This window comes from Notothenia rossii (assembly GCF_949606895.1).
Source record: "Notothenia rossii genome assembly, chromosome: 2".
NCBI lineage: Eukaryota > Metazoa > Chordata > Actinopteri > Perciformes > Nototheniidae > Notothenia > Notothenia rossii.
The window spans coordinates 69,139,167-69,152,405 of NC_136904.1; the positions used below are offsets into that span (position 1 = coordinate 69,139,167).

The following is a 13,239-nucleotide window of genomic DNA, read 5'->3' on the forward strand; positions in this document are numbered from 1 at the left end:
GGCGCGGCTGGCACACTCTCCGACTGGCTCGGAGTTTGGTTCTAGCAGAAGGGCAATTCTGGTGGAGCCTCGGCAGACAGGATGGCATAGTTGGCAAATGGAGTGGAGGGTGGCAGAGCTCTGAGGCTGATATCGAGGGCTCAGAATACTCCAGACTGTAGAGCTGTAGTGGACCAGACAGGTTGGCTGGGGGCTGGCACAATGCGGCGCTGATTGGAAGTCAGACGGAAGTAAAGGCCGCCAAGAACAAGGTGACTTGGCACCATTACTGTGTCCTGTATCAGAAGTGCGTTTAAATGAATCCTCATGAGTACTATCTTCTCTTGCATCACGGAGAGGTCTCCTTACCGTTGTACACCGGGTGTGTATCCACTGAAGCAGGCACTCCTGCTTCCTGCTAGCCTCTGAGCCTACTTGTCTTCTTGCCAGTTGCGGTAACTTGGCACTCCGTCTCTTCCTTTTCCATGTGGCGATCACGTATGTCTGTCCACACGGAAGTCTGTCTTCACATCCAGGGTTTCTGGATATGATGCTTCAACTCTTTCCTGCCTCGGCTTGAAGGCATGGATGTTCTTTTACTTGGTGTATATGTATTTTTACTGACCATTTGCACGTGTATTCCTAGATGTCGCATGGGAGAGTTAGTATGCTTAACTGTTGCTGAGGGGCATGCATATGGCCAAGGTCACATAGGTCAAATCATTAAGTTATTCATCAGTGTCCCCATGACTCTCAGAGAAACGCCGTCCTCCATTGTACTGCGAACACCTCCGCACAGAAATAAGGCCCCACAGGACATTGCTGACTTACATAATAACATATTGCTACTAGCATTTTACGATGCACAGCAAAAATGTGTTCTAAATAGGCAAAGACAAATGACAAATCCCTTGTTAGCGCAAAAGAGCTTGTGTTACGGTTTGATTTCACTCTGCAAAATTACAAGCCATTTCAAGTAGTCTTCTTTCCATCCAACCAGTTTGTAAAAGCACAAGCAGAGTGAAAGGTCAAAGCACTGAAAGAGCTATAAGAGCTATTGAACCCCGGTCTCATCCCTCTTGAACTTTATCTCTTGATTCTGCTTTAAAAATAAAGTCTAAGGGTTAGGGTTACATCTAAGTTTGATACTACAGTAATGTTGTTTGGACCGAATGGAAGTGCCTTGTTTGCCTTGTGTTGCCCAGTGTTTGTTTCAGAGTGGACAGAGAATTGAGACACCATTTCCTTTAAGACCAGAGTAAATCAGAAGAAAAACACACTCACTTACAAACCGCCAGATGTACTCTATTTAGTGACCAATGGAACCAACTTGTATTTTTATCCATACACGCAGCATAGCTCTATGAATTGCAGTGTATATATGCATCAAGAAAATCAGAGTGTAAGCGTTTAGACGTGTTACTTAGACATGCAGGAGACTTATAGAGTGCTTGCTTTGGTTGAGTCCATTACCCAAAGATGGTGAATTTATAAGGATTTAGTAAATCCTTACATTTGTTTGGATTTCTTTCTTTCAAATGCCTGAAAACATTAATGGTTTATCAGAATTGGTTACAAATACAACTATACGGTTTGAAGCTTTCCATGCATTGGTGTGAAGAGTACTCATCTATAAGATCAAAACAAGGCAAGGCACATTTTTTTAAATATAGTACATTTCAACGTCAAAGCATTTCAAATTGCTTTACAAAACTCATAAGTAAAAGAAACATATTATGAAATCAAATCTAAATACAATTAAAACATTTTAATTTAAAAGCTGAGATCATACAAATCAACAAAAAATCAAATCGAATAGGTCTATACAGTATATATACTTATTCTATTCGGTCACTTCTAATAGTGCATATTAGGATATGAATAGTAATTTGATTTAACAAAAGATAAAACATGTGGCCATAAACCATTCCAATAAGCATGAATATATCAGGATGTGAACTCTAATAATAGCAACCTCAAGTGTTGCGATGTTATGTTTGCCTTGTGCATGTATTAGGTTATCAACTACGCTCCACCAGGGAGCATTGGGGGTTCAATTGCTGCCTCTTGAGCATGAAACTATTATGAACCACATGCATGTAGTGGTTTGTGGAGATTATTATTAAGACATACAAACCCTTAAGATCATGTGTTAGTTTTAATAATAGCAACACTACATTTAAAAGAACACTCCTCCTTTCCCGTACTCATAAGAGTCTCAATCCCTCCCTCCCTCTGCATATTTGTTTGTCGTGGTTTCCATGGAGATTTTCTCTCATCATTGTGTGTTAAGGCAGAGAGCTCTTGACCTGTCTTCCTCACGACGCATCAGAGGTCACAGTCTGCACATTCATGGGTGGACACGCCATAAACATGCCTCTTTTCCATTAGATACAACTCCTGTACACATAGAGATAAATATACACATCTACCGCACACACGTCTGCAGGCTTTTCTGACACGCTCTCTTTCTTTTAACTACCGTACTCCATATTTATCATGACGCAAGTTCTCGTCAAGGGTTTAAGGAGGGTAAAATAAAATAAAGATGGTGGCCATTAGGGAAGATGCAAAACACTCTCACTCACTTACACTTTCAACTCTCCCTTTGTGTGTATGATTGCTTGGCCTGTCTCTCGCCTATAAAGCTCTGGTGTCATCTTTCTGCCATCTGCCATCGCCACCCTACACACACACACACACACACACACACACACACACACACACACACACACACACACACACACACACACACACACACACACACACACACACACACACACACACACACACACACACACACACACACACACACACACACACACACACACAAAATCTCATATTCTTCATCTCTTAGAGAAAGTCTCCATTAGGTCTCACCTCAACATCCACCTGTTTTCTGTGTTGGCGAAAAATAAAAAAAGCTATTATGTTAAAGCAACAAAGGAAAGCAGGCATTTACAAGAATATGAAATTCAAGAGTATGCATTTGGTGTGTGTTTGTGCGCGTGTTATGAATATTTAATTCTGCCCCTCCCCTCCATCATGTATTAATCATGGAGCAGTCTGCTTGGGCTGAAAATAGCGCCTAGCAACCCAGAAAAACAAAAATGCAGCGGGTATGTCATGTGGGGCTGCTCGTTCATGCGTGACACAGCACATGGTCCCATCTCACATTTTCCTTTTCTGCCATGATAACTTTTCACCGGCTCAGGGGTGACGGCGATGGAGAATCCTGATGTTTACATGTGGAATACTTTAATTGTAAGCGTTGCCTCTTCTGAGAAAGTTGTTTATCGGTTTTAAACTTGGGAAATATTTGCTTGTAGAGCCCACGTTCCTAACTGATCTCAGAAGGCAGCATGCTGTCACACCCACTGAGTACAGGCAAGGTTTGAAATATGTGACTGTGAAAAAAAAGTCTGCTTCGTGAAAGCGTTGATAATTGCAGCATTGCTGATCCCACCATTTATACCAGCTGTCAATCACGAGGCTGAACCGATGTAGGCTGAAGCAGTTGGGAGCAGTTACAAGTTTGATCAACAAAGGAGCTTGAATTCAGGGAAAAAGCTAGATAATAAAACCTAAGCCAAAGATTGTCTGCTGCCTGCCACTGTCACAAAAGAGCCACAATTCTACATGATGGTATCCTTGGCAACGCTCTCACATGTATGTTCGCGGGCTTCTTAGGAATCAGACCAGCAGGCTAATAATAGTCTGCTCTGTGTGTACAGTACAGTCAGAGAGTATTAGGACACTGATATCTTTTTATGTTGTTGGCTGCACTCCATCACATTGGATTTAAAATAAAGACAGTGACTATGAAGGGCTGACTTTCAGCTTTACGCATGTTTAAGGGAGTTCACACACACACGCTTGTTAGGGTTGGATATCTGCACTGATTCTTGATTATTCAGTTAAAAGTAGCTAAAGACCATAAAACAGAGAATTTATCCTTGAAACTTTGATTTCTTCAACATTCAAACTAAGTCACTCTGTTGTTTCCTTGAATACAAGATTGTGAAAAACGTAAAACAACAAAGCACTGATAATAATAAGAGACCTGTATCATGCAAGCATAATTGTACATAAACATTTATAAAAAAGTACATTCACTCTAATTTTCACTTAAATTATGTTTCTTAATAAACCTGAAGTGTTGGTGCCACAGCCAAACAAACTATTTTGCGCAGAACTAGAAATGGCACCAATTCAACAGCCGTTTCAGTTTTTTTAGGATTGTTATTTGACAAATGTATTAAAAAAAAAACATGAGTCCATAACCTGAAGACGAGTAAACCTATAGTACTTCCGGACCGGTCTCTTTTGTTTAGACAACGTTTTCCTTTATAATGACGTTTTGGTGAGATTTCTGAAATAAGGTCTGGAATCAGACGCATGGATACAAGATTTTTACCATTTTAATTTTTTTACTATTACATAAATTATATCAGTATATACCCCGCTAGTACTAATCAAAAGTTTTTTCGGATTTTAAGTGGCTTACAGTACATGCCAACGTAACCCACGCCAAACATGAGTCCGCCTTAAGTTGGAAGCAATGTTGGAAAAAAGACGGTGATGTTTATATTTACTTTTGACAAATTTTATTTAGGCTTTACGTATTATAAAAGTTCTGTTAATATGATGAAACTATCCATTTGAAAAAAATTGTTTTAAGTAATAAATGTAAAAATGTTATAAATGTATGTTTGCCTTATATCTTATTTACTATCATTGTCCAATGGAAATATCCAATCACTTTGAGTTAAGGGAGCTGGGGCAATGCTTACTTCGGAGTCAGCCTACAAAAAAGCCTCTATTGACTACTAAACATACATGAGAGAAGAAATGTGATGCATGTATTAACATTGTTGTTACTTTTCTTTCTACTTTCTGCACCTCAAATTTCCCGTACGATCAATCTGATGTGGATATTAGCAACCTGATATAAAAGCTGAAGGTCAGCACTGACTTTTTTTCTTATGTCTATTCAATCCCAATGTGCAGGAGCGCAAAGCCCACACACACAGAAAAAAAACGTTCTTTTACCCAACTCTCTGCACCAAACCAAGGTCAGACCAAGCCATGAAAGACTATATTATATCACCTTTTTGTATAGTAGTTCAAGGTAGCATGGATATACTGCGGGTCTGTATCTTCTCTCTGAAAAGACGATTATTCAATTAGTTTGAAGGCTTGGCTTCTCAATGCGTCATACTATACTCCGTTGGTGTTTTTTTGTTAAATGAACTCGTCATTTTATGTTAAATTAAGCATTCTCTAATCTTGTTTTGAATGATTGTTGATGTTAATGGAGCTGCTTTGATGCAAGAAGAAAATCTGACTTGATATGACAAGTAGTGCAGAGGACTGGGAATGTAAGAAGAGCAGATTATAGAATATTATATTAGATAAGTATGTTTCCTGGCTGGACTATCAAAGAAAAGTCCTTTTAGGAATTTAAGTTGTACATCACTGCACTTATCAACAAAAGCAACTATCTTCATTTGTAAGTAGACTTGTCTGAGACAACTGAAGAAAGAAAGCATTGTTACAAAAACAAAATGTTTGTCGCATACTGTAGGACTGTGATTTTTCTTTTTTAGTTATACATATTTTTTTATATCCGATTTGACAATTTACACAGGTTTTGTAATACTCATTTCATAACTACCCACATGCAAATCCAAAAGTTAGATGAAATAAGTCTGCATAGTCATGACATCATTATGAAATATTTCGAGATGTATTTCAGTATGCCACTTTTCAAGGTTTAAATGATTATAAACTGAGCCACCGTGGATTTGTCTGCTTGTAATTCATCTTTCTCTTTTCCTCTCCAACTTTCTTAAAAAGACGTACAGTGGGGCAAAAAAGAATTTAGTCAGCCACCAATTGTGCAAGTTCTCCCACTTAAAAAGATGAGAGAGGCCTGTAATTTTCATCCTAGGTATACCTCAACTATGAGAGACAAAATGAGAAAAAAAAATCCAGAAAATCACATTGTCTGATTTAAAAAAATGTATTTGCAAATTATGGTGGAAAATAAGTATTTGGTCAAAAACAAAAGTTCATCTCAATACTTTGTTTTATACCCTTTGTTGGCAATGACAGAGGTCAAACGTTTTCTGTAAGTCTTCACAAGGTTTTCACACACTGTTGCTGGTATTTTGGCCCATTCGTCCATGCAGATCTCCTCTAGAGCAGCGATGTTTTGGGGCTGTCGCTGGGCAACACAGACTTTCAACTCCCTCCAAAGATTTTCTATGGGGTTGAGATCTGGAGACTGGCTAGGCCACTCCAGGACCTTGAAATGCTTCTTACGAAGCCACTCCTTCGTTGCCCAGGCGGTGTGTTTGGGATCATTGTCATGCTGAAAGACCCAGCCACGTTTCATCTTCATTGCCCTTGCTGATGGAAGGAGGTTGTCACTCAAAATCTCACGATACATGGCCCCATTCATTCTTTCCTTTACACGGATCAGTCGTCCTGGTCCCTTTGCAGAAAAACATCCCCAAAGCATGATGTTTCCACCCCCATGTTTCACAGTAGGTATGGTGTTCTTTGGATGCAACTCAGCATTCTTTCTCCTCCAAACACGTCTAGTTGAGTTTTTACCAAAAAGTTATATTTTGGTTTCATCTGACCATATGACATTCTCCCAATCCTCTTCTGGATCATCTAAATGCTCTCTAGCAAACTTCAGACGGGCCTGGACATGTACTGGCTTAAGCAGGGGGACACGTCTGGCACTCCAGGATTTGAGTCCCTGGCGGCGCAGTGTGTTACTGATGGTAGCCTTTGTTACTTTGGTCCCAGCTCTCTGTAGGTCATTGACTAGGTCCTCCCGTGTGGTTCTGGGATTTTTGCTCACCGTTCTTGTGATCATTTTGACCCCACGGGGTGAGATCTTGCGTGGAGCCCCAGATCGAGGGAGATTATCAGTGGTCTTGTATGTCTTCCATTTCTAATAATTGCTCCCACAGTTGATTTCTTCACACCAAGCTGCTTACCTATTGCAGATTCAGTCTTCCCAGCCTGGTGCAGGTCTACAATTTTGTTTCTGGTGTCCTTTGACAGCTCTTTGGTCTTGGCCATAGTGGAGTTTGGAGTGTGACTGTTTGAGGTTGTGGACAGGTGTCTTTTATACTGATAACGAGTTCAAACAGGTTCCATTAATACAGTTAACAAGTGGAGGACAGAGAAGGCTCTTAAAGAAGAAGTTACAGGTCTGTGAGAGCCAGAAATCTTGTTTGTTTGTAGGTGACCAAATACTTATTTTACCGAGGAATTTACCAATTAATTCATTACAAATCCTACAATGTGATTTCCTGGATTCTTTCCCCCCATTCTGTCTCTCATAGTTGAGGTGTACCTAGGATGAAAATTACAGGCCTCTCTCATCTTTTAAGTGGGAGAACTTGCACAATTGGTGGCTGACTAAATACTTTTTTGCCCCACTGTATTTCTGTTCACATCTGCTTTGAACTGGTCCCTTTCTATTTTGTTCCCACTCACCCTCTATTAGCCTCTCTATAAATCCATACCTCTCTTACCTTTGAGCAGGACACAAATGTTGATGGTTTGAATCTATTCAGCTGTACTGAGCACCATCCTTAACTCTCCTTTTCCTCCTCTCTGACAGGTGGATGGACCAGCAACGAGCAGCCTGTGGAACTTCTAAAACCAGGAGCACTCAACCATTTTGGTACGCAATCTGTGTGTTTGTATTGCTAGGTGTCAACTGTATTTTAACTGACTTTACTTAGATTTGACATGTTGTAAATTGGATCAGCTTGACTTATTTCGGTCTGGTATAAAGTGGTTCAGTGATGACGTATTTCCGTAGGCCGACCCGGAAGCTATCACCGCAAGAGCTCTCGACAAAAAGCAGTGACATTTTTCCATTTGATTTTAGAATATTCCAGAAAATAAGGTTTAAGGCAAACACGTCTTTAATAGCTACATATTTTAACAACAATTTTTTAATAGTTGAAGTGCTAATGCAATAACAAGAAATAAACAGCTAACATAACTTCACGTCAACATATCTAAACTAAAGCTGGCTAATGTTCAACAGGATGTAGGGTAAACTCATTTTGTCCCTTAAGACAGCGGGGTATTGATCATTTATGTCCTAGAACAAAACTTGAAGATCTTGTATGCCGTGGTTAACCACAGACCACAGTCACAAGTTGGGTATTTACTAATGTATTTTATGTTTTAGAACAAAACGTGAAAATCTTACTCAAAACATTTTAAAAGTAACATTGACCTCGAGATGACCAGAAGTGCTAACATGCCAACTCATTTCTGGGTTTTGGTCCAATTACTGTGCCACTCTACAGTATCTTTACCTGTACTGAAGTCTGTAGCTTCCCTACTCAGCTCTGAGTGAGAGCTTTCCTGAGGACTCTGAGTGATCGATGCAGTAATGTTTTTGGTTTACTGCTGCGTGAGGCACAACGGCTAATTACAGAACATCAATGCTCAATTGGGGTTTAGTTGATAGCGCGGTCGCCTTAGCTGACTAATGTACGGCTCAAGAACACACCCCGTCAGTGTCTGTTTATGAGCAAACTTATTATTTACTCCCGAACATGCAATCATGTCCACCAGCTGACGTCGCACATTGTTTTTAGTACATGGCAATGTATTATTCAGTGGCCGGCTCCTTTTTAGCATTCACACCGCACATACCAGCGCCCACGAAAAAGTGCACGTGCAAAGGAGACATTTTGTTGGAACTTCACGCTCTTGTTGACAGGAACGAGGGATGATCACGCCACATCAGCATGTCATCAACCCACAAGCGGTATGTTTGTCCCATGTGGCGGGATGCAATGCTGATGCAGCACTGATGTCACTGATATGGTTGCCAAGGCCTGGAGTCTTAGCCTGCTAATAGCATGTTTCAGTGCTTCAGTGACACACATACACACAGACCAACGTTTGCACAGATATAACACATTGGAACATATGCAGGACGTGTAATGTGCTTGGAATTATTTGGGTTCTATCTGATTTATTGTCAATTAAATCTGTTAATGCTATTTTATGTTCACGAGGAGCATTTTTAGGGTTTACACAAGTGAATGCATCCGGTATTTCATAAACATATTAACAAATAACATTAATATTGAGAGAAATATTGTACTGTAAGTAGGACTGGTTATTCAATAGAATGGATTTCATTAGTTTTCTCTGCTTTTGTTCAAATGTATACAGTGACTCACTTGTCAAAGTGATCAAATATCCCTATCATATATCATTACAATGATCAAAAACAGTATGGACAAATTGTATTAACAGTTTTTCAAGTACAATTTGCACCAGTACTTACACAATATCAGATTTTCACTACATGATTATCAAAAATCAAAATAGAAAAATTATTTCAAAATCTGTCATGTATTTTTTATTCTGTTAAATGGTTGTTTTTCTAATTTTTGGCAAATGATTTTGACTAAATATAAAAGTGTAGGTGAACAGAGATTTTCTGAAGCGCTGTACATATATCATTCACATGACATTAATGTATTATATTACAAATGATTATCGTCAAAAGTTTCATGTCCCATAAAAAATACTTCACATGCATTTTCCCAATGTGCAGTATAGTGAAAGCCAAGGTTGCAATTTAGTATGACTCAAGTTGAGTTCACTGAACTAGCTCGTCACTGTGTACAGTCATATTACTGGACTCATTAAATATGACTTTGATCATTGTGAGTTTGCTACAGCCCTAATAATAACTAAATGCTACAAATTCCTGCCAAAAAAAGGACAACAGCATTTTATTGGAATAAGAACAGTACAATGCTCCATTAACACATTCGTGAGATGTGTTAGAATTAATTAACCGGGTGCCAAGAGCAACAACAACACTTCCTGTGAGCATGGTTCTGTTTGTCCTATATTGTGAAGTGCATTTAAACACAGAAAGTGATACGGCAACAACGGCGATAAAGGCTGGTAACCTTAAAGTGCATTTTCGTTCAAAAGTAGCTGATCAATCGGAATCAAAACTAGGAAGAAAGGATGATGATGGTGGTGACAGTTTTGGGAGCATATTAAGCAGGATGACAGGTTGAGCAGGAGGAGGTTCTTTAAGAGGAGCAGAAGACAGCACCTTTTAGGAGTCACCTCCGCGCTTGATGTCAATGTGGGTTTGAGCATCTGTTTGTATCTGTGAATGCACTCGTGACATTAGGAGAGTGGGAGTAAATGAATGACAAACACGTATCGATGCGTGTGTGTGTGTTGATGTCTATGTGTGTTTGCCACGTCTGTCCATCCATCCCAGCATTAAGCCTAAACTCAGCTCTTTTCTCCCCGAGCCAAAACAGCTTTCTCCCACTCTGCACAAATTAGCAGCAGCCCACGCTCCACTCACACATAACTGTCAGAGCACAGACACTGCAGGGAGTGAGGAGGAGGGAGGGGAAGGTGAGAGAAGTGATGAGGAAGGAGGGAGACAAATTGGGAGAAGAGGATGGGAAATGAAGTGTCAGATAATGTAGACCAGAAGTGGTTTTGCTATTCTATCCACGGCTTCTTTCATCAGTGTGCGCCGTGGGCAATCGTCAAGAAACGTGACAAGCGTTTTGTTTTACTTTTTTAGCCTTATTAATTTGTGCGCACGTCCACTTTCTGTCTGCAAAGCGCTGATATTAAGGCTTTGCAGAACATGAGGCGGCAAGGGATTGGAGTGGAGAGCTGTTAACACGGGAAGTGGCAGACCTGTTGGCTGCCTCTTGTTTTCCTGACTGAACATCCTATCTTTATTTAGAGTTGTCAATTATCCATGAGTACTTAAGAACCTGAGAGAGGGAGGTGTAGGTAAAATAAATGCAATGAATGAATGGATGGAGGGGGAGGGGGGGGCCGTTAAAGGGATAGAGGAAGAGGAGGAGAAGAGCAATTTGAAGAGAAGAGAGCCGAGGAAAAAAAGGGGATGAGGAAAGGCACATTATGCAAATACCAGCAGACTCATTACCATTTCAAAACTCTGGAAAGGAAGTCGCTAAAAGTGGAGGGAAACGTATTTTTGGACTACGCCTAATTCACTCTCTGAATTTCTCTTTCTCTCACTCTAACACTCATCACCATCCCTCTCTCTTGCACTCAACTCCCGTCTGCTCTCTCAGTTCTCTACATGTGATTTCTATTTCTGTGCTCACTTGGCCTCTGATTTCACATGTTCAGTCTGAATCTTAAGCTAGACTGTACACTCAGTGGCCACTTTATAAGTTACACTTTTCTCATGCAGGTGAGGATTTGCAGACATCTCCATCTTGAATTTCAACTAGGGCTCTTCAGAATAGTTCTATGCTTGATTCATAACGTTGAACACTCATTCTAAATCAGCATTCTATGGTGGCCGACAGGTGCAAACTTGCTAAAACGGCCCAAAACATCTCCATTATGAGACTGCACATTCAAAAAAATGCAAAACAAGGCCTCGTTTTTTAAAGTGGAGCGTGTTTCTCGTTCTGAATTGTTTGGGCCATAGTAACACTTTAGCACCTGTCTGCCACTTTAGTGTAAAGCCTGTATTTCTGCAGAGTTTCAGAAATGTCAGACAGAGTAGGCTACACTAATATCAGTAGTATTACTATAACATTTGTAGGATTAGAGTTAGGTTTCAGCCTAGGATGTTTCCGATTCTGAAGTAGTGAACAAAACTTTCCCCGTAATGTCCAAAAGTTGTTCATTTCTGATGCCATGTCCAAAAGTTGAGCATTTGTGTTGCGATCAAAACAAATCTTTGCTCCTGCTTGCCTCACAAAATAAAAGGGACTCAGTGATGATTTTATGAATTGAAGACGTTAGCTAAATGTTATCCAAAGAATGATTTAATCAAATTTAAGAATTTTTTCAAGGAGTTCTTTATTACCTTTCTAGGACAATGACTTCTAACATTCAAAGCTTCATTTGATAAACCTCAATAGAAGTTCAGATGTGAAAAATAATGATATTCAGCTGCTGAGCCGAATTGATTAATTGATTAACATTGATTAATCATGTAGCTTGAAAATGTGATTCTAGTCCACAATAGCATCATAATTATTGAGTGCATTTAAAGATAACAGATGGAAAACATGAAGAGAAGCGAGTGGAAAAGCAGCTGAATGGGGTGAGGTGTGTTCCAGCGGTCACCATGACCGCGCAGAGACACTTGTCTGCCGGCCAGACCCCCGCTGCCCCCCCCCCCCCCCCCTCACAGGAACATGGGGTTTGCATGCCCGTGTGTTTGCGTGCGCTTGAAAGCTTTTTCATTTTAAATATGAGTGTTTGCTTTGGTAATGTAAGGAAACATGCTCAACACAAGGATTTTGGGAGTTTGGCAGGCACACAATTTGATATAAACCAACTTTATTGTCACTGACTGTGAATTTGCCAGAATGTGGCGAAAACCAAATTGTGATTTTATTGGGGGAAATTCACCATATGCATAACATCTTTGCGAAAAAGGAATGTTTATGCAGACAATATCATCTAAATTCTTATTTGTCACATCTTCTGTAACAACCAACATCATAGTAGTACTTTGTTGTAAACTACTTACAGTGTTTCCCCTAGGTTTACTGCCTTGGCAGGGTGCTGCTCGGGTATTCCGAAAAAAAAATTCAGGACACCCGAATTTTTTTTACCCTCTGGAGCAGAGAGAGGAGCTGTGGATTATTGTTATTGATATCGTACAGTAACAAAGTATTTGTACATTAAAAAGTAATAAAGTACAGTGTTACACTGTACTTTATTCCCTTCTTATCATGTAGCCTACACTTCTTTCTCTCATTGATACATTTAAATCACCTGACTACAGCATATAACATACCTGCTGCAACCCTGTGCTGCTGCTGCTTCTCTCTGCCTCATCCTCTATTGCTGGAGGCAGCTCCACCTCATCTGATCTCTGATATGAAAGCAATCGTGTTATGATCATATTGAGCTATTGGTGTGAGTCTAACATTAAACAAGCAGTCTGCCTGTCATACATTGCTGAAGATACATTTTAAGTGGCAATTTGTTGAGTCACTGCCGCTAAATGCCGGTAGCATCAAGCTAGCAAATCCTGCATTAGCCTCACATCAACAGGTGTAGACAAAGCATCTAATTATCCTGAGCTAATTTACTGAATAAACCAACTTACATCTCCTGTCTTTTTTTTCACCCAACTCATTAGACTATTCTTCTGCTGGCGTTTCATTGTTGTTTTCTGTCAAATTCAATACTGTAGTTCAAAACCGTGGT

General features: G+C 40.0%; 1 protein-coding gene across 4 annotated transcripts in view; it reads left to right on the forward strand.

The window, feature by feature from the left end:
• LOC307028427 (histone deacetylase 4-like) overlaps window positions 1–13,239 on the forward strand; it is a 176,910-nt gene that overhangs the window by 72,796 nt on the left and 90,875 nt on the right. For all 4 annotated transcript variants that reach the window (XM_079663429.1, XM_079663430.1, XM_079663431.1 and 1 more), the window contains exon 3: window positions 7,628–7,690. In XM_079663429.1, coding sequence (XP_079519555.1) covers window positions 7,628–7,690 — 63 coding nt within the window. The remainder of the gene's footprint in view (window positions 1–7,627; window positions 7,691–13,239) is intronic.